The 22435-nt window shown below is 37.5% G+C and overlaps 1 protein-coding gene across 1 annotated transcript; it reads left to right on the forward strand.

The window, feature by feature from the left end:
* The first annotated feature begins 2878 nt into the window (after positions 1-2878).
* LOC109085066 (protocadherin gamma-C5-like) lies at positions 2879-20601 on the forward strand. Its single transcript, XM_042769722.1, has 4 exons — positions 2879-5763; positions 11857-11911; positions 16557-16654; positions 18415-20601. The coding sequence occupies exons 1-4, from the start codon at positions 3318-3320 to the stop codon at positions 18687-18689; spliced, it is 2874 nt and encodes a 957-aa protein (XP_042625656.1). The 5' UTR covers positions 2879-3317; the 3' UTR covers positions 18690-20601.
* Positions 20602-22435: the final 1834 nt, after the last annotated feature.

Below are 22435 nucleotides of genomic sequence, written 5' to 3' on the forward strand. Positions count from 1 at the left end.
ACGCAAACATACACATTTCTCACACCCAAACAGTGTAGATATATGTTTGTGTTTCTTTTATAAAAAAAAAAATAAAAGTCTAATCATACACACATTTTATTATTCCACTTATAAAGTTAAAAACATAGATCTGTTTTAGCAACTCAGATAGTTTGAATTCTTCAATATATGCTACACATCAACAGTTTGGATACACTTGAATTTATGAATCAATGAATTTGTTTCTTATAATCTTACCTTTTTTTCTAAAGGTTTTTTTTTTTTTTTTTTAAAGCTTGTGATTAGTTCTGTAGACAAATATAAACGGTCAGTGTATTTCTTTACAAAACATTTTTATTTGCTTGTTTGAGTGGATACTTAAGGAAATGTATTATTCAAAGGTTTAGAAAATGCCAATAATAAGGAATGAGTGTCTTAATGTTGACTGGTTGTAAACATTATATTCACAGTAGTCCTCTCATTGTGTCCCCCCCACCCCCGTTCCTCTTCTGACCCATTTTCCAAGCCTTAGTGGATGGAAATATAGGTTACATCACCCTTCCATATATAGGTTACATCACCAGTCGGTTTCTTTGCACCCCACACCCTATAAACCTTATAGAGTGTCACATTTTGTTTAATATTTTCTCATTATTTTCACTTATATTCATTTGTACCATTTTTCTGAGTTTCTGGTGTTTTTGAATACTGTACTGTTGTATTTTTAAAAGTACCAACCTACATCTGAAACTGATTTAACTTTCGAAAATATACGGAATCTTTAAGATTGTATGTGATAGACTGTACTGTTGTTTGAATCGAGGTTAATTTCATTGGATGAGGAGGTTGTTAACTGGTTTACTGGGAGCTGCTTGGATAACAGATGGAGCCTGTGTGTGTGCATGTGTGTGTGTGCGTGTGTGTGTGTGTGTGTGTGCGTGCGTGCGTGCGTGCGTGCGTGCGTGCGTGTGTGTGTGTGTCGGGTCGGCTGCGTGCAGCAGCAGGCGTTCAGCTGAGTGTCGCTGTCCGCCGCTGTAGTGCTGAAACGGGCTTTTACGTCACCCTCCTTCTCACTGTCTCCAATAGCAACATTTGAGATCCGCTGTCTCTCAACCCCTCCAGTTTGCTTTTTTAAAATAGTTTTATGTTTGTTTGCAAGTTAAGTTTGTTAATAAGTTAAAATAAGTTCTTATTGTTTTTGTTTCCTTTATAAATGAATCTGCGGATGCGGTTGTGCTGTTTTCCTCCTGCTGGTGAACTCGTGCGCGCACACCTGCAGTTCATGAAACTTACCACAGGGCGGCAGTAAAGATAACACAGAAACACGTGCAGCTGTCAGTAACATTATATAATTTATAATTTAACATGCATTCTCAAGAGGTCTACAAATCTATCATCTGTGCGCAAATAAAGATTTATTTACACCAGGTGGCATATAATGCAAATCACCCATTATATTTATAGAAACTACAGAATAGCGAAATGATAATAGTATTAACAAATACTAGGAATGTTATCATGCAGTCTATTTATACACACAACTTTTAAACAGTTTTTGTATCTTTAAAGAATCACATTTTTTAAATCACACAATAGCAACAACAACAACAAAAAAATTTGTTACAGTTTGTGATCTGTATAATTCTTAGACATATACAGTGCAAAACGTATTAACTACTATGCAGTTTCTATATCTTTAATGCTTGTAAATATATTGTTGTCATTATAAAAAATTAAACAGAATTATAAATATAATAAATATAATTGTATATAATTATAAAAAACACAATAGCAAAAATTTTTCTATAAGACAGTAATGTTATCATCCATTTAAATATACAGAAACTGTGATTATTATTATTATTATTATTATTATCATTATTATTATTATTATTATTATTATTATCCCATTAAAGTTTTTGTTGCTATTATTGACTAAATATAATAACAAAATATAAACCACTTCTTTTTTTTAATGTGGTGTATCTTTAATGGTAAAATAATATTTGATTGGATTAAATTCAGTCTTAGTAGCAGAACTGCACAGACCAAGACATTCATCCAGCCTCTCCTCACCAGAGAGAGAGAGAAAGAAATGTATTGTTCTGCATAACTCTTTTAGGCAGGGAAAAGATACCTGATTATTTGTTTGGTAACAGATTGGCTTCACTGGATTCATCCTCGATATATATATATATGGGAAAGATACCTGATTATTTGTTGGGTAGTTGTTTTGCCTTTGTGTCTTTTTAAATACAGACAGATTGGTAACAGATTGGCTTCACTGGATGCATCCTCGTAAAGCCCAGCAGCACCACAGACCTGGGGGTCATTATCAGTATAGATGTGATTTGGGTCATTTGAGGTCAGATTTATCAGTCTGTGATGAATAGTATGAGTACCCATATCACTACACTTAATGTATTCGATCAACTGTAATTATATAATTTTTGACAGCTAAGTAACATTTATGCATAGTGAGGTCTTAAAGCCTGAGAACATATTTAAAAATTGTGTGAATTGTTTTCTTTTAAGCCTAGAAATATTTTATTCCTAATAAACTGTCGTGCAATAAAAGCACTATTTAGAACTTTTTGGGTACAATTCAAATGTTATGCGATAACTAAGAGGGAAAACCGCGCCGTCTAGTGCCGTGTCATTGTAATCCTCTTTTGACATGTAGAATATTGTTTTGTGTAATATTAAATATAGATTATTGTATGTATTCAGTCGCCCTAGTATTATTTCTCGTCAGTGTTTTATAGTTATAAAATGTATAATTGCATATTTTATACCTTGAAATGCAACATTGCCAGAGTTGTCAGTAGAAGTTTTCAATGGTTTTGTGGTCTGTGGCCGTGTTCACAAATTGGCAGCATACTTTTGAGTCTCTGATGTTCAGTATCTCGGCTCGTAAATATTTTAAACCACATGGGGCCACTGGCATGTGTGCTGGAAACAGGTCGACCTGAGCTGTGAAAGTTTCTCCAAGCGTTAGGAGAAGTGTGTGGGTGTCTCTCTCGCTCTGTGTGTGTGATCAGTGTGTGTGTGTGTGTGTGTTAGAGAGCGCGCGCAATAGGACGGACCTCTTTGTGACTAGTCTCCGCCCTGTTGCGCAGCGGAGGCGCAGCTAATTCAGAGAGTTTTGGAGAAGAGCCGGATGGAGGACTGTTTTCCCCCCTCTCTTGTGATTTACCGAAAGGTTTACAGCCGTCATGAATTATGTTAAACTTCTTCCTTCGCTCCGCGCGAATCGTTACGCGGGACATCGTAGCGCCACTTTAATTGGAATATGGATTCTATAAGGCGAAAAAGTTGATGCTTTTCCCCTCCCCGGAATGCACATAATGGAGAGGAGACGCTCGTGGCCCGTGCTCTGCCTCGCGCTCTCCCTTATGCACCTCTCATTAGCGTCCGGTGAGCTCCGCTATTCGGTACCGGAGGAACAGAAACCGGGGTCTGTCGTTGGGAATATAGCGAGGGATTTGGGTCTCAGCGCAATGAGGATTACTGAAAGAAATTTACAGGTGGTGTCGGAATCTAACGCGCAATACTTCGAGGTAAATCCTAACGGTGTTTTGGTTATTAGAGAGACTATAGATAGGGAGCGCATTTGCGCTTTAAGTTCGACTTGCTCTTTGCACCTTCAAATTCTTCTTCAGAACCCTTTAGAAATTCACAGAGTTCTTGTTCAAATTGATGATGTAAACGACAACGCGCCGCAGTTTCCAAACGTAAATTCATCACTAGAGATTTCCGAGGCGGCCGCTCCGGGAACGCGGTTCCGTCTGGAGAGCGCACGCGATCCCGATGTGGGCATTAACTCCCTACGCACGTACAGCCTTTCCAGCAGCGACTATTTTGTTTTAAACGTGGAGACTAAAAGCGACGGCAGTAAGTTTCCAGAGCTTGTCCTGGAAAAGGCTCTGGACCGGGAGGCGCAGGCCGCGTTTCGCCTCTCGCTCTCTGCCGTGGACGGAGGACAACCGGAGAAATCAGGAACCACCATCCTGCTTATTAAAATTCTGGACGTGAATGACAACGCGCCGGTGTTTGATGAGCCGGTGAAAAGGGTTAGTCTTTTGGAAAACTCTCCTCCAGGAACGCTTGTGACTAAACTGAATGCCACTGATGTGGACTCTGGGATAAACGGGAAAATATCTTACTTATTCAGTAAATATACACCAGAGAGAATACTTCAGATGTTCAGTGTTGATTCTCAATCAGGGGAAATCCGTGTTGTGGGGAATGTGGATTATGAGGAAGCAAATGTGTATGACATCACAGTTCAAGCCAGGGATGGAGGCTCTCCCGCCATGGAGGGCTCATGCAACATTAAAGTGGAAATAATTGATGTGAACGATAACACTCCGGAGGTGACATTAACCTCACTAACCAGCCCCATCCGGGAGGATGCTGAAACAGGCACTGTTATTGCGTTAATCAGTGCAAAAGACTTAGATTCTGGGGATAATGGAAAAGTCACACTTAGAGTATCCCAAGTACTTCCGTTTAAACTAAAGTCAGCCTTTGGAGAACACTACACACTTGTGACCGACAGACGTCTGGACAGAGAAGTCATTGATGAGTACAATGTTGTTGTCACTGCAACTGACTCTGGCTCGCCTCCATTATCGTCTCAGAAGACTTTTGTGGTCCGTTTATCAGATATTAATGATAATGCTCCAGTGTTCTCACAAAGCTCCTACTCAGTGGATGTAGCTGAAAATAACGCTTCTGGTACTCCAATAGTAAAAATTTCAGCGTCAGATCCAGACATTGGAGACAACGCCCGATTGTCATATTCCATCCTACCGACCACCATCCTTGGCAGCCCCATTTCCTCATATGTCTACATCAATCCAGAGAACGGGAACATCTTCACCATGCGCTCTTTGGATTACGAGCAAATAAATGCGTTCAAGATCGAAGTGCAGGTGCGCGATGCTGGAGCACCACCACAGACATCTAATGTCACCGTGCATGTTTTCGTGGTCGACCAGAACGACAACCCGCCCGTCATCCTTTACCCAATCCACTCTGAAGACACAGGGCTCCAGCTGACCGTCCCGCACGGTGCCCCCGTCGGCCATCGCGTCAACAAGATTGTTGCCGTTGACCCTGACAGCGGCCACAATGCTTGGCTCTTCTACAGTATTGCTCCAGGGGACGATTCATCGCTGTTTCACATCGAGCCGCACACGGGCGAACTGCGTACCACACAAAAACTCATGGACGACGAACAGGGTGGTAAAACCCACCCAGCTTATAACTTTATAGTGGTTGTGCAAGACAATGGCCAGCCAGCTTTGTCCACAAGCGTTTCGGTTACCGTTACCATAGAAGAAAAAAGCACGGACAAATCTACAGACTTCCGTATAACGCCACACAAGGGGACAGGAATGACAGACATCACTCTGTACCTCATCATTTCATTGGGCTGTGTGTCGTTGGTGTCGCTCTTGACCATGGTGGTGCTCTTGGTACGGTGCATCAGGCACAAGGGTGGTTCGACGTGCTGCTACTCCAGAACGGGCTTCCGTTCCAGGCACACCTATCAGCAGAGAGCCCATAAGGACCTCCACCTCCAGCTAAACACTGATGGACCCATTAGATATATGGAGGTGGTCGGAGGGCCTCAGGAACCTCACACAAGGACCTACAGGCCCTGCTACTCAACGCTTTCCAGCAGGAGTGACTTTGTGTTTGTCAAGACTCCCATGTTGAGTCATAACAACACACTAAACATGACTTTGACTAGGAAGCACTTAATGAACTCAGCCAGTGAGGTGAGAGCATACTCATCCCCATAGCCAATCAGATTCTTCATTGTTGAGTCACTAATGGATTTTTTTTCTTTCCCTGCCACTCAAAAGTTTAGATAAGAGAGTAACTTTTTATGTTGTTGAAAGAAGTTTTTTCTTTTTTTTTTTTTTTTTTTTTGCTTGCCAAGGCTGCATTTATTTGATCAAAACTACATAAAACAATATATTAAGGTTTTTTTTAGTTCTTTTAAAAAATGTAATATATTTTTAGTAATTTAAGTCATTGTTGGTTATTTTTTGCCGCTGCTGATGCTGAATATTTTTGTGGAAATTGATTTAATTTTTATAGGATTATTTAATGAAAAGAAACGTTAAAAGAACAGTGTTTATTTGCAATATGAATGATTTGTAACATTATAAATGTCTTTATTGTCATTTTGATCAATTTAATACATCCTTGCTGAATAAAAGTGTGTGTGTGTGTGTGTGTGTGTGTATATATATATATATATATATATATATATAAGCAAATCTGAACTCCCCAAAACAGTTCTTTCAAATTGTAATAATATTTCACAAATACTGTTTTTATAATTTTTTTATCAAATAAATGCAGCCTTGGTGAGCAGAAGAGATATATCTCAAAAACATAAAAAAAATTTAGTTAATCCAAACTTTTGCGCAGTAGTTTAGGTGGAAAAAATATATCAGGTAATGTTTCAACCTCAACGCTGGTTATTATTCGTGTTCAAGCCTATTTTGTGTTTTCTCTGAGTTTCTTGATGTTTTATAAGCATAGTTTTGTTTCATAAGAAGCAGCTGGGTAATTTGTTAAATATGCTTCGAGTGTGCGTCATAGTGCTGTTTTTATGATTTAGTAACTGGCTTCCAAAAGCTGCAACAGACTGGCTGGGTGTGAGTCCTGTGACTAAACAGGAAAAAGGAGAGTGACAAGAGGAAGAAGATGTGGGATCACAAAGGAAAAGGGTGCAGATATATTAAGAACAAAAAGAACAAACATTTAGTCTGGATGTGTCAGACAAGAAGGGAGGAGAAAATTAAGACACACTAAGGAAAGAATTTTACAGAGTATTGGAATAACATGAACTTTGGGATTTTAGATTTGGAAACATGGTTTTCAGAGAGAAAAACATTTCGATTAGTGGTTCTCAACTGTTTTTGCTTCAGGACCCATATTTTACATTGACCATCAAGTGGAGACACCAAAATTGCTTATTGTAAAAAAAAAAAGTAAACGTAAATGTCTTTGTACCAGAAAACAAGACAAAAATACAGAGTAAGGAAACATTTTTGCAGTGCACTGGTTTAGATGGAAGATATGAACATAAATATGGTGCAGACATTTTGAGTGCGCAGAACAGAAACTCTAAAGTGAGGTTGAAAGAGGCATGGATAACAGATGGACAGGAAAAGAAACAGACCGACAGACAAAAATGAGGATATTGTTGGGGGAAGGATAAAGCGGGAATATGACTGATGGAGAAAGAGATAAAAAAGAAGTAGGTAGTGGAAGAAAGAGGTGGCAGAATAACAGGATTCCAGAGGTCATGCACTGACCCCTGCCTTCCTGTTGTGCTGAACTCGTATTATTGATTCCACACGTCTGAGTCACATCTGGGATATCCCATAGTAAATCTCCATTGTAAGTGTGAGTAAATACTCATTTACATGAACTCTTGTATAGGATTTGTCAGTTTCTTTTTACAAGTTCCTCCTGTGTTTCTGTGGCATGCAAAGTGGTTATTTCTAGAGTTTTGGTCAAGTGTTACATGAGTTTGCTGTTTGTCAAAACTGAATTCCTCCGTAATCTCCTGTGTTTATGTCTGTAGGGGATGAGCCTGAGAAATGGAGATTTTCCTCGTTCTTTCTTCAGTTCTCTCTGTTCGAGACCTAATGTCCCATCTCTAAGTCTCTTGAGGGTCGTTCTGTCTCTCGGGTGGCTGGGCTGCCATCTGGCTCTGCTATCATGACACGTGCTCTGTATGTGTGTGTGTGTGTGTGTGAGAGAGAGAGAGAGAAGGTGGGCATGTGTGTTTCAATAGATGGAAGAATCACTAATGGACCTGAGGACAGAGAAAGGGCTGTGTGTGTGTGTGTGTGTGTGTGGTCCTTTTGGTCCATAGCAGATTCTGGACCTACAAGAATGATTTTGATAATCTTGCGTTAGTTACTCTTCATGGTTTCTTACCTTTTCTTTTTCACCGTCAAAAACATCTTTTGACTTTCACTTCCATTTTACCATATTTTTTTTCCAACTTTTTAAAAGTGCATCTCACATAATCTGTCAAAACATGTCTATTGTGCTTTAAAAAAGCTTTTAGAATTTCAGAAATTAGAATTTCTTGCCTTTTCTTGACAATTGCGCACACTCCATCTAATTTTCATTTCATTTACTGTAACGCTTAATACATGCAGTAAATTTTAGTTTTTAATTTAAAATATTGAATAAGAATCTAATGAGAATAATGACTCAACTTAATTTCAAGTTACAGTAAATTGTTTTTGTAAAAATGTCAAACGTTCCTAAATAGGCAAAATTCTTTATCTTTACCTTTTGTTTTGTTTTTTAATTCTAATTTTAGAAATTTAGAATTTCTTGCATTTTCATTACAATTAAAGCACAACTTCCAGTTCTCATTATTATAAAGCGAAAAAAAACAACACCATTAAATTAGATTTTTTAAATACTGATTAGGAATTTAATGAGAATAATCACTATTTTTGTGACAGTAATGAGAATTTTGTAGGAAATAAGTTTAACTGTAAAAATGTCTTATTTCTCCATCTTTACCTTTTGGTTTGAAAGTATAATGTGGTCTGGACATATTTATGTATAATTCATCTGTTTATATGTCAATATTTATGTTAAAACCGCAATTTAATACATGCCAGGCAGTTTTATGAGCCAGGTCAGTTGGAAAGGCTCCAAACTACCACTGACCAACACACTTCATGCGGTCTGGAGATTTGTTACTTTCTGGATTTGTTGACTTTGTGCAGCCATGTTATGACAGTAAACTTATTTCATGACTTTCTGGCAAATTTGGCCATGTTTTCAGTTTAACCCATTTCACAGTGGTTCTCTTTGATCATGTTGCCATTGCTTTTCTCTGAAGCTCTTATAGTGTCCTACTTTTATTCTGTTTAGCTGTGACCGCCCTGATCAGTACGATCAGATTGTGGTTGGTTGGACTTAGTGGTTTTAACGTTTTGCTGTGTGGTTGCTAGGGCGGTTTGGGTGGTTGCTAGGTGCTTCAAATCAAAAGAGTCCACATTAACCCATTAATTAACTCTTTTAGGGTTTCTAGTCATATGCATCTGCCCTTCTGTTTCTAGTGATAATGTGTGTACAGTTTATACAGAGAACGGCCTGCAAAGTGTTTATAAGTTATACAAAGAAAAATAGATATTTACGGAATCAGGTAGCTTCCTGTTCAGCGTGTAGAAAATGGTTGGGGGTCAGGATATACTGTACGTCACATATAGATGTTTTCCATGTGATCTATGAGGACGGATGATTTACTTATATAAATCTAGTTTGTTCATTCACAGGAACTTTCAGAGTTGATATACTGACCCAGATGCTCCTGGTGAATGTGTGTGTGCCAGATGTAAAGCTACAGATTAGGACTGAAGGGTTATGAATTATAGTTATAATAAGAATATGTTCTTAATCCAGTAAGACAAATATAATTCACTATCTGTAAACGGAATGTGTGAATTTATCACAGTCAAATCACTTTGAATGTGTCTCATTCGATCAGAATTAAGAGTCAGTCCTGTTTCTTTTATTATACTTTTTTGTTGTTGCTGCTTAAGTTTTAGCATGACTGATTTGATACACACACATTTTGCAAAAGTTCAAGTGTGTGTATTTTTATATATACAGTAGGTGTGCTTCATCCTGCTTTAGCATGTGGGCAGAGCATTAGTGTGTGTTTACAGATGTCACACAGTCATTTAGGCTGATTTGGTTTGTGCGTGTATGTGTGTTTAAGAGCTTGACACATCTATTGGGTGTTATTTGTATAAATATTCAATATGTAAATAGAATTATCTGAGGGGACACTTCCCACCTGCAACTGTGACCTTGAGTTAACGTGGCAAGGTCAAGCTGTGTGACCTCATTCTGATCACCATGGCGATGGTGAATCTTTAATTTAAAATGGAACATAGTTAAGACTAATGTCAACCATGTCAGAGTACTGTTTGAATTGTTAATTGTTTCACATTGCAAAAACAGTAGATGATATACAGCATATAGTCATGAGAAAGACAGATACCTCATTGTGTACCTCATTATGGAAGATCTGGCTTTATTTTCTGACATTCCTGCAGGCGGATGTAACCTTCATGCTCACTCGCTCTGAACTCTTTGTGTCCTTGCCGAAGGAGTGTTTTGTACACATGAGGATATGCAGGAATCATTGCTGTCTGAAAGACTCTGACCCTGGATGTGACTGATGTTGTGATTGTTCTGATTAATCTGATGTGGTTTAGTGTATAATGTTCTGTGTGCAGAGTGAGGCGTGTTTGTGTTCGGGTCAGAGTCACCTACCTGTGCTCTGTGAGGTTAAGGATCGTGTGTTTATGGATTTCCTTGGCTATTTGGCTATACTTAGTAAAAAAAAATGTTCACAGACGTCATCTAAATATAGGGCAAAAAAAAAAGTCTACAAATGTAAAAACATGTGAATGTAAATTATTATTTTCACATACAGTTTGGTTTAGGTTAGTCCTGTAGTTATTGCGTTTAATTATTGTGTTTATTGGTTTACCTGGCTATACTTTCTGACCAAAATTGTCCCCAAAAGTAGTCTAAATTGGGGAAAAGAAGCTATAATTTTTCTTCTTTTTTCCCATTTGTCACCAAAATAAGTTTTTTACAATCTTGTTTACTAAAAAAAATAAAAAAATAAAAAAAGAGATTAAGAGATTAGATTTACAATTGTGTGTTTACTGGTTTACTTGACTATACTTTGTGCCCAAAATTGTGTATATAAATTATTTTGTATAAATTTATGTAAAACAGTCAGTCGTCATTTATATAGCTCAGTACGCGTTGTGTGTGTGTGTTCTCTAAGCTCAGTTGTTGTTTGTCTGACGTTTGTGGTTGTTGCTTTTGGTGCAAATACTTCCTGTGTGTTTGCATTGTTTGTGTTGTTTCTTGTATGCTCTTGCCTTTTTTCTTGTTGAAATATGCGAGCATATGGAACTAAATGCTATCTCATGTGAATTTCTAACAGTTAATTTAAGGAACTCTTTGGTTTCTTTCGTTTTTTTGCTCTGACTGTTTCTCTTTCTCCTTGTTTGCTAATTTGATCTTGATTAATTTGGCCGTTCTCCATTTCACTACACAATAAGAGAATGCAGATGAAAAAGAATTTGAAGTTTAAGAACTGAAAAGGCTTTTATCATGTTTTTTTTTTTTTTTTTTTTTTTTTCAATTTAGGGTTTGTGAGATTTTAAAGAGATAGTATGCAGTGTGTGTGAGTGTTTGCTGTCCTGAGGATGGAATCACAATTGTGTTTTTGTCTTTGGCCCAATTAGTCACAGAGCTTGTTTCTCCTTCACTGAGAGAGAGAGAGAGAGAGAGAGAGAGAGAGAGAGAGAGAGAGAGAGAGAGAGAGAGAGTGTGTGTGTGTGTGTGTGTGTGTGTGTGTTCAGATTGAAACACTTGAATTACCTCTCATCCCAGCCACATTTCAGACACGCTATCATTATTAATTGCTCTGTATATATGTGTGTGTGAATATCCGTAACTTACTGAGCACATTAGTTTTAAATGAAACCTCTTTAGAAGTCATTTGTCAAAGCTGCTTCTGACATTCATTTAGACTTTATCGTACTCATGTTTCCTTTGGCACTATGTATAAAGTGAACAAGTCTCTCATTCTCGTGGTTTGGTCACATGTTGCATCCTCAAGGTCACACTGACGGCCATCACCATATACAGGATACACACTTACATCACTTCTCTGTCCCCATGGCAATAGCGAGGTCACACAAATAGACTCACAAATGAATGGTGCTGTACTTTTCTTTTCTTTTTATATGTCATTACTTATGCTTTCCTTCTGTCTTGTTACAGCAAAAACCCCAGTGCTGACTCGTTTCACCCAGAACCAGAGGCCCGGGCCCAGCGGGTGAGTAACACACACACACACACATTCACTAAGTTTTGCAATATGCAAAGGCAGAAAGTCACCTCTTTTGAAAGCAGAAACATTTGCATTAAATAAATGGTTAGCACAAACACAGAGATACATGTGTGTGTGTGTGTGTTTGTGTGTGTGTGTGTGTGTGTGCGTGTGTGTGTGTGTGTGTGTGTGTGTGTGTGTGTGTGTGTGTGTGTGTGTGTGTGTGTGTGTGTGTGTGTGTGTGCGTGTGTGTGTAGAGTAATAGAAAACATACAAAAAATGTATGCAGATTGGCTTATGTATAAAAAATATAGGCTGTGTTCAAGCTAGTATTGTGTGCACATACTGCTTATTGCATATATATGACATGTAGAGTGCAATTCCAAAGATACCCAAAAAGAAAGAGAGAAACAAGAAGAGAAAGTAGCTGTGCTGAATCTTAATTTTCTTCTCTTTACAAAATGGTTGCTGTTTTTCATGCACTTTCCCCTCCTTCCACCCCCAACACTTCAATCTGCCAAGAGAAAGAGAGAGGCCAGAAAGAGTAAAAGAAGGGGACAGTGAGGTTTATTGCCATGCTAATGCCTGTTATAGTCATGCATTATGCTGAAACTGATTGGAACTATTAGGATGCCAAAGAGCTTTGAGTATTTCAGTGTGATTGACAGCGAATTATCCAATCGGATGGTATTTAGGGGGAGGGGTCTGTCACAGACAGCCAATAGGGTCCAGATTCTCTCGTGTGCCAGTGTTCATGGTGCACTGGTTTCCATAACAGATGTTACACAACACATTCCAGGCTGACAAGACCCAGTTTGAAAGAAGCCATTTCGGAGAAATTAAATCGTTTTGTTTAGTTTAAATAGGCAGCGCTAACATATATAGCAGCAGGTCTAAAGATCTGTGTGTTGTTAGCAGGGTTATTACAATGTAAAAAAGTATATTTCAAAGTTGTAAATAAAATGATAATTGGAGTTTTATAAGAAAATACTATTTCAGTCTTTCAGATTTAAAATTCAATGTTTAAGTCATTTGTCATTTTTATAAATTTACTTATTGTCTAGCAATTTTTTAGTTAAAATTATTTAAAAGTTTCAGTATGTAGTTAACTAAAGTTATTTTTAAAAAATCACTTGTAATAATGAAGTAAATCTTAACTGAAATAAAATAAAACATTAAAATATCTTTCCAAGTTTCCAAGGCATTTCTCATAGCATCTCAATAATAGTAAAATAACACAGTGGTTCAGTTTTAGACTTATTTACCTTAGTTTCTTCCAAACTACCATAGTTAATATCAATATTTTTTTTCAGTTCCTTCAAGCTCCACTCTACACATGTAAGATGGACACCGCCGAGCAGGCTGAGGTATTGAAGTGTAGCTAGAGCCCCTGCTTGTTCCTGTAGGGTTCTCCCTGGGTCAGGTTCATCATCTGAAAATACTGGTCCTGCATTAGTGTCCAATAGTGATGCTGGGGCCCTCAGGAGCTCATAGAATAGAATAGAAAACAGTGTGTAGAGTTGTGTACATTAGTAGCTTCGGCCTTGTTGCATTGCATCCCACGGTTTTGGATCCATGAAGGGAATTGCACAACAAATAATGACTTAATTTCCTTTGTGTAAACATTTGTAAGGGGTTTTATGAATGAATAGCTACAAACAATGACATCTTGGACCATAACTCATGGTTTTTGACAACTCACACAATCTGGTCCACAGGAAGTGATTATCTGACCACAGGATGTGGTAATGCTGACCACAGGAAGTCTGATTTCCTGCAAATGTGATGAGACACTGATTGTGGAGAAATGAGGCATCTTATCTTCATGCTTCTAAACAGAAACTGCTGTCTGTCATCGTGAAGTGTTGTGCTATGGCGAGTTAACCCATTTTTTCATTGACCTATGTTTAAAAGTGGCAATGGTTAAGTGGTTAAGGATCTGAACTGGTGGCCCAAATGTCTGAAGAACTGAGTAAATCACTGCTTTCAGATCAGCTCTGGTTCTCATTAGGGTTGTTTGCTCTAAAACAACATCACCCTGTTTTTCCCTCATCTTGGCACTGTGAGTTCATCTCTTTTGAAATGTTTGGCACAAACAGTGCCTTTCCCCTCAAATGTCTTTCTGCCCTTCATTCTTTCACCCTTTCTGTCACTTTTTCCTTCACATGCTTAAATTCCAGTTTTCTTTCTCTTTCTTTCTTTCTTTCTTTCTTTCTTTCTTTCTTTCTTTCTTTCTTTCCCAGTGTCCTCTTCTTTCCTCCCCACTTTTTCCTGTCATTGAGTCTGTTTTTGTCCTCCTCTCCCACTCGTCCTGTGGTCGTGTCTTGTATGCAGATGTTGTGCTGTGCCGCTGCGGCTGATTGTCTGGTGTCTGTGGTGATAGAGGGTTTTACAGCTGCTGGGCTCATATAAGACAGGAAGTGAGACCCCGACAGAGACAGATGGCTTTTAACATTAGCATCTCATTCTCTCTCTGTGCTAGAGATGCTTGTTAGTAATTCATACTTATTTGGATTTTGTCCATACCATCCATTATTTATTGTTTGTGTTTATTATTAATATTAGTAATTGTTAAGCATTATGCATTTTACCAAGATCCTGGACATTATTTTTTTTCATGATTTAAAAAAAAGCCTGCTTTGCATCATGGTTATTAAAAGTAATAATTTTAAAATGATTTTCACTTTGGTTAATGGCACTGATCTAGATTTTCCCAGTATTCCCACAATGAAGCTTCTTGATCTTTCATATGCTAATGTTCAAAAGTTTGGGGTCAGTCATTTTTTTTTTTTTTTTCAATCAATCAATACTTTATTCAGCAAGATTGCATTAAATTGATCAAATGTGAAAGTGAGATGAGATGCTGATTGTAAAGAAATGAGGCGTCTTATCTTCATGCTTCTAAACAAAACATCTACTTGATGTTCTTGTTCTGTTCTTTTGAACATTCTATTCATCAAAGAATCCTGGAAAAAAAATAATGTATCACTTTTTCCACAAAAATATTAATCATCACTTTATATATTAACTCTTTTTAAAATTAATAACAAGAAATGTTTCTTGAGCAGCAAATCAGTATATTAGAATGATCTCTGAAGGATCATGTGACACTGAAGACTGGAGTAATGATGCTGAAAATTCAGTTTTGTATCACAGGTATAAATTTTATTTTATAATATATTTAAATAGAACACAGCTATTTTGATCAAATAAATGCAGCCTTGGTGAGCAGAATAAACTCCTTCCAAAAACATCTATAAAAAGCATTAAAGTTTTGAACAGTAGTGTGTTTCCTGATGTTACTGGGAACAGGATGAGGAATCTCCATTATTCTTCCCACATGCAGAGAAAAGACATCCGGGATGGTTTTTATGAGGAACAGCGATTTGTCCTTTGTTCATGTAGCATTTACTAATTAAGGAAAGTTTTAATGGTTTTAATTAACACATTATGTCTTGTTTGTGGAGCTGTAATCTTCAAAACAAAGCTCCTGTGTTCAGGGCCACATTGAGACTGCACTGGGCCCCGGGGTTATGATTTACTGCAGGGCCCCCCATCACAATAATGATATATATAAAGCTTTAAATAGGATTTTTATCCCATATCAAAAATCTTGATGCACTGAAATGTCATAATTTTTGTTACCAATTTCAATACCACAAACAATAATACTAGAATAGAACAAGGCCGAATAATAATAAATGGCAACAGCAGCTTTAGTAAAATAACCTGATAGCTGGGGATTTTACTGACTAACTCATGTTTTTTTTTTTTTTTTTTTTTAGTTGTTTATATTGGAAGTTTAATTTTTTTGAGCCCCTGTCTCTCAAAATCACTAACATTTTTACTTATCGAATATTGTTCTTTGCACGACCATTTCCAGATTACTCCAGAATGAAGTGAAGAGTGGAGGTGGATGCAGACATACTGTACACACCTGATAGGGGTAGATACGTGCACATATCGTTCAAGAGTCAAATATAGAATAAATGCATTTGATTGGTAAACCAAATTCAGACTTTACGTTTCAATGGTAAATGGTAATGCATGGAATTAAAAGAAAAACTCAACTAAATAAGTGGGAGGCATGGTGGCTTTGGCAATCGACGCTCCAGTCAATCTACTCCACAGCCAATCACGGGCCCCCTCCTTGCTCGGGACCCGGGGCTTCAACAATGCCTAGCTCGGTGGTTAATACGGCCCTGCATGTGTTAGTGGGGAATTAATGGAGGTAACTTGGAAGTGTATTTGTTGCTTTTCCTGGTTACCGACAGCAAAGCAAGAAGCTTTGTGTGTAATGAGGTGAATTTTAGTGTGAACAGAGCTTTTGTTTATTGTGGATGCAAACTGTAGAGTTTTTAAACAAGCCTTTGATGATCAAGTCGCCGCACATGGAAATGTTCAGTGGTTTTGTGTGCATGTGCTGTAGTTTTCAGCAGCTGCTGCCGCTCGTTCTCCGGTCGTTTTCATTTTCCAACTTGGTGTAGTTAAAAGTAACATGGAGGATTGTGAGTGTGTGTGTGTGTGTGTCTGTGTGAGAGAGAGAAATTAGGGCACAAAGCGCCTCACTCACTCACTGCAGCTGTTGCTGATAGAAGCAGTACAGAACGGCCTCTGTTTTGCTGACTCTATTTCCCTTTCCTCTCTGCAGAGCTGCTGGCACTCCTGAGGTTGCCGTGGGAACAGGACCCTGGCCCAACCCCCCAACCGAGGCTGAGCAGCTCCAGGCGCTGATGGCTGCTGCTAATGGTGAGAATCTCTCACTTGTTCTTTAATGGTGTCATCACTGTGCATATGTATTGTTGAAAACATGAGAAACATACAGAACAGACTGTTGACTTCATTGCATTGCTATCAGATTAATCAGTCATTTACATCATAATCAGATGAATTTTTGCATATATGTTTGTCTTGCATGCATCATGGACAATCATGTAAAATGAGCACATGCACAGTCACAGATGTCCACGTGGGAACACACACACACACACACACACACACACACACACACACACACACACACACACACACACACACACACAGAGAGAGTTCAGTGGCCCGTGTCTATACAAATGATATCAAAGCTGTTGGCACACATGACGTCAGCCTCTCTCAGGTTTCCCTTTATTTTCAATACTGCTGCGACTGAGCAGGAATAAAAAGAAAGTGACTCATCACACATTTACTTAGTCGCTGTGGTATTTCCTCTTCATTTAGATGGATGCTGCTGTTACATAAAGCTAATCATGACTACAGACTAACACTAAATGAGAATTTTGCCTGTAAAACACATGCACATTTTTTTTTTTTTTTTTTGGGGGGGGGGGGGGGGGGTTTAAGATTTTTTGAAGTCATCAAACAAAAAAAAAACATTAATAATGTGAAATATTTTTACAATTCTATGAGAAAATATGTTAAAATGTAATCTTCAGTGTCACATGATCATTCAGAAAACATTCTTATATGCTGTTTTGCTGCTCAATAAATATTTATTGTTATTTTAAACAGTTAATATATAAAGTGCTGCCTAATAACATAATAAATAAAACAAAAAAACAATAAATTTATTCATTTTCATTTTACTAAAATAAAAATAAAAATAAAAAAAAAAGAAAAACAACATAAATTAGATGTTCTTTTTTTATATAATATATAATATCAGAAATGTCTATTCTGTCACTTTTGAGCAATTTAATACATCCTTGTTGAACAAAAGTAACTTTTGACCTGTGGTGTACATCAGCTTATGTAAAAGATTAGAACTGATTGTTTTGGCCAGATCCACATTCACACAGACACATGGGAGGCAAGTGGAATCATTTTATATTTGTTCTGCAAAGACTGAGACAGAAGTTATTGAGTTATTTGGTTCCCACTGGAGAGAGTCAGTGTTTCCACTGTTCTGTCCAGTGCCGCTATGAAGCAGTTTTCCATTAGCACTCACTTTGTATGAATTTATCATTGTTCTTTTTTCTAGGTTGAAAATCTGTAGAATAGGCTTTGTTGCCTAGACTTTTTTTATTTACTGGGACTTGATATCTTGTCATTTTAAGTCCAAAAAAAAAAATATGTAAATGTATATCTTGATTTAAGTATGTTTTATATTTTATAAAACCTCTTTTTTCACTGTTTAAATTGTTTATTGTTTATGAACCCACTGGCAGGTAATATTTCTAATTTTAAGTATAAACGCATTTCATTTGGATAATTTTTTTCAGAACACAGTCTTTAATATTGTAAATTGTTTTGCTTCCCAAATAAATGCATCTTGATTTAAGAATGTTTAGATGTCTTTACTTGATTTTGTATGACAAAATATTATTTTTTTTTTTTTTTTTGCCATGATAGTTTATTAATGTAGCAAATGCTTTTATGCAAAGCGACACTTTTTTGGTGACTATTTTATTACCTTTTACCATAACATATTTAAACAAATAATTTAAAAAGAGTTCAGGTGCTGTGTGAAAATCCTCTTAAACTCACCTAACAGAAAACTCTTCTCTCTGCAGAGGTCAGCGAGGCGACCAACACTCTGGGTCCGGGCACCATGGGTCTGAGCACCCGCTACAACCCTCAGTTCACCCTGCAGCACGTCCCTGACTACCGGCAGAACGTCTACATCCCCGGCAGCACCGCCACCTTGACCTCCAACCAGCAGCAACCTCAACAGGCCCTGCCACCTCCGCAGGCCGCCATAGCCGCTGCTGCTGCCCAACCGGAGCCGCCCAAAGCCGCCCAGACGCCTGCCAACAAGAAGAAATCCACCAAGAAGGAGAAGAAGTAGAGAGTCGTAGGTAGATATGAGGTTTAGGGAGGCTGAAATAGCTGTTCTTTTCTGAGGTTTGCTGGAAATCTGTAACTATTTAGAGGAAAAATATTAGGGTGAAAAAAAAAGTGTGTCAATGTAAACCCACTTCTAACCACTTTTTTGCCTATTTCACACATGCATTTGTTTTACTTAAACCCAAGTACAGTAAATTCGTTTCCTGATTCCTGAGAGAAATGTTTGGTTTGCCAAGTTTATGCAACTTCTAAGTGACACTATACTACTGCGTATATCAAGCCAGTAATGTATTTACCACAGTACTTCACCGTGAACATGTTAAACTGACATCTGGACAGAAAGAGGAATTGTAACAATCACGTTCTTGTTTGTGCAAAGACACAGTGCCCATTGCTGTGGATGTTGTAATGCTTGTAAAATGCATCATGATTATTACTCACTTTTTTGTTATTGTTTGCTAAAATACCACTATGGACTTTTGTTATTGATCATTTTAGGAGAAGTGTTGATGTAGATGCAAGTCAGGTGATTATTGCTGCATGCTGTTTTTTGCGCTATAGATAATCTCCATATCACCTGACATCTATGAACACCCATCTACAACTTTCTCACAGAGGAGTTGAGCAGTTAAACCATCCACTTTTATGATGATTTGTATTTGCTTTTAAAGAATGGATCCCCCCGTGTATCACTGAGCCAGAGTTTGGTTGTTGGTTTTTTTGTGTGTGTTAACTGAATGTTTATGGAGCATTAATGATGGCCGAGCCATAATGGGAGCATTGTGAAACCAGTTACAAGTCCACAAGTGCCCGCAGTGGCATATCGTCCTTAGTATTCAGTATTTCCAGGTTATCCTGAAGTGTTGAAGCTCTTTATCAGTGCTGGTTGTAATTAGATGGGTTAGTAATGATACTTTAAGTGAGTATCTGTAGTTTTGATGGTGACAAAACCTCCTGACTTTGTGAGTTGCTGATCTAGGCAGCAGTTTCCTAATGCAAAGGATGTTCTTTCTTTTGGCCATGTGCAACAAGCTCAAGTGATTACAGATACAATATGAATACAGTTAAAATTCAATACCAGTTAGGATTGATGCTGTTTTAGGAGGCAGCTTGCAATTATTGAATGTACAACAAGCACGCTAACTGTCACTGAGTTAGTTATTAGAACTTTGGAAAGCTGGTTTTGGAAAATACTTAAAATACAAAGATTCCCTCTGAATACAGCAGTTCTCGTACCATTGTCATGACATTGCTTTGTAAATAGAAATTTGTCCTTGAAAACACACCTTCTCAGATAATCAGCTCAAGAGGAATGGCTTACTACTGGAATGTCATTTTATTTTACAGAAAAAAAGAAATGCACAAAAATATCAAAATGGAGAAAAAGAAGAAAAAAAGCTGACACTCTGTTACCAATGTAGTTCTTTAGTACTATGAAGGCCAACTAACGCACCTGTAAATAAAGAGTTTAACTTTTACTTATGAAAATAAATAGTGACACACTCTTAGCCTAGAAGTTGTGAGGTTATGCATATATTTTTGTGTTCATCATCCTCTTTTCCTGTCACACTTTACCATGAAAAGACACAAAACGGAGGGCAAATAGATCTTAAAATCCTCTGTTATTAATTTTGTGCTCTCTGTCATGCTTACATGTGCGAATGCTTCTTAATGTCTATATGAAGAATCTCAATAGATCTATTATCTGTGTGTGTGTGTGTGTGTGTGTGTGTGTGTGTGTGTGTGCTGATGCTGTTATCCTGCTGTAACATCCCTGATAAGACGCTTTGATTCCCGGCTCCTATGTGCTACTCTCATTTTGTATGCTAATATTTAAATTGCTGTTTTTTTTTTCTTCTTCTTCTTCTTTTCCTGAACACTGACATTTCAAATTAAAGGTTCTCAAATTATAAGTGTGTGTGTATGTTTCAGTTGTAAAAGTTTGAATTTATTCAGAATAGCAGAATAGCTGTCTAAGGATGAATATTACAAAATCTCAATAGATATGATATGCATGTATACCTGTGTATATACACACATACCCACATAAACAGGCAATTTATGTGGGCAGTCGTTGCCTAATTGATAAAGACAAACTTGTAACCCAAAGGTCGTGGGTTTGAGTCTCAGGTCTGGCAGGGATTGTAGGTGGAGGGGAGTGAATATCGAGCGTGAGACCTGAGGTGAGACCCTTGAGCAAGACACTGAACCCCCAACTGCTCCCAGAGCGCCGCAGCATTGATGTAAAATAGCATAAAAGATTTTCCTACCAGCTATGCAAATGAAATAGGTTGCATAATATTAACAAACTGTCTTATCAAAGCATTAAAAGAGTTATAAATGTGAAAACATTTAGCAATAGTCTTCTGAGGGTTTGATTTGCCTTAATCAATTCCTGAACTTCAAAAAACATATGAATCTACTTCTATTTCACTGTTATATGTCACCAAATAAGGTTTATTTTCTCTACAGTGGTCTAAATGGCTTCAGTGATCTGCATTTTCAGCTCTATTTTATTCAAACTAAGATAGATGCAACACTGTTCTCTTTCAGAACCACAAAGACTTTGTGTTTTTCTCAAATCTCTGCTTCCTTTGCCAAAAATTCCTCAATGTTTTCACAGCTGTGAGGTTTGACAACAAATGAAAGACTTTCACCAGGTTTCAAACAGGTGATCAGGGTCAGGATCTGATGTAGGAGATGTGGAAATCGGCAGGGGTCAGAGGTCAAAGGTGTTTCGCTACAGTCGGCCTGATTAGGGTCACAGTGAGATTTCAGCCTGAGACAATTAACAGATGGCGATAAAAACCCAGCAGAGACAAAAAGAAAAGTGTGCTTCGTTTTCTCTGTCATGAAACCCTAGGGAAAAATCACTCTGTCATCAAGCACAAAAAGAACACACAGGGAAGCCCATCTGCTCACCCAACACACACACTGCATCAGCACCCTTACAAAAAAGTCTTTTCCACTTCAGCTGCCGTTACTATGGAAACCCCTACCTTTTCCAAGAGAGTTGAAAGGAAGGAGTGATTAGAATCCAAATAGAGCAAAAAAGAGGACAGAGCAACAAAACACATACAGATATGTGGCAAAGTGAAGATGTGGGGGAAGGACTGAAATACACACGGCTTTTCCTGAAGGATTATCAGGAATGCAAATCAGAGAAAATCCTTTTTTTTAATAGTCTGATCACTACTTGGATCACAAAGTGTTTCATAGAGGCCATAATCTACATATTATTACTTTTCAGTTCAATTTAAATGTGTTTAATTGCCATGACAAATGTTTCACCAAAGTGACAAACCATTTTATTTTTCATGACCTTTTTTGAGCCTTTCAAATTAAACAGTCTTTGTTACCATACCTTCAAGTCAACATGACTTCAAATCAAATCAGAAAAAGTATTTACCTTCATAATCTTTGATCATAATGTAATAAATAACTCCCCTGCTGAAACTGAAAGTTAATTTCTTTAAAGACTAATGTCATGTAAATAAATCATAGGGTAACCAATAACTTAAGTAGCTTTTTAGAGACACTAGTTAACCTTGTGAAAAAATAAACTACTGTACTTTTTGAAGCGGGAGATAAAAAGTCAAAATTACCTTTTTTTAATTTTTTTTTTTTTTTTTTTTTTACAAAAACAAACTCAAACTGTTCAATTAATCATTCACAAAGTTTCTTTAGACAATAAAAAAAAATTAAAAAATTATTAATTAAATAATAAATCAAAATGTACATATTACT

The sequence above is a fragment of the Cyprinus carpio genome, chromosome A14 (genome assembly GCF_018340385.1).
Source record: "Cyprinus carpio isolate SPL01 chromosome A14, ASM1834038v1, whole genome shotgun sequence".
In the NCBI taxonomy this organism is placed as follows: Eukaryota; Metazoa; Chordata; class Actinopteri; order Cypriniformes; family Cyprinidae; genus Cyprinus; species Cyprinus carpio.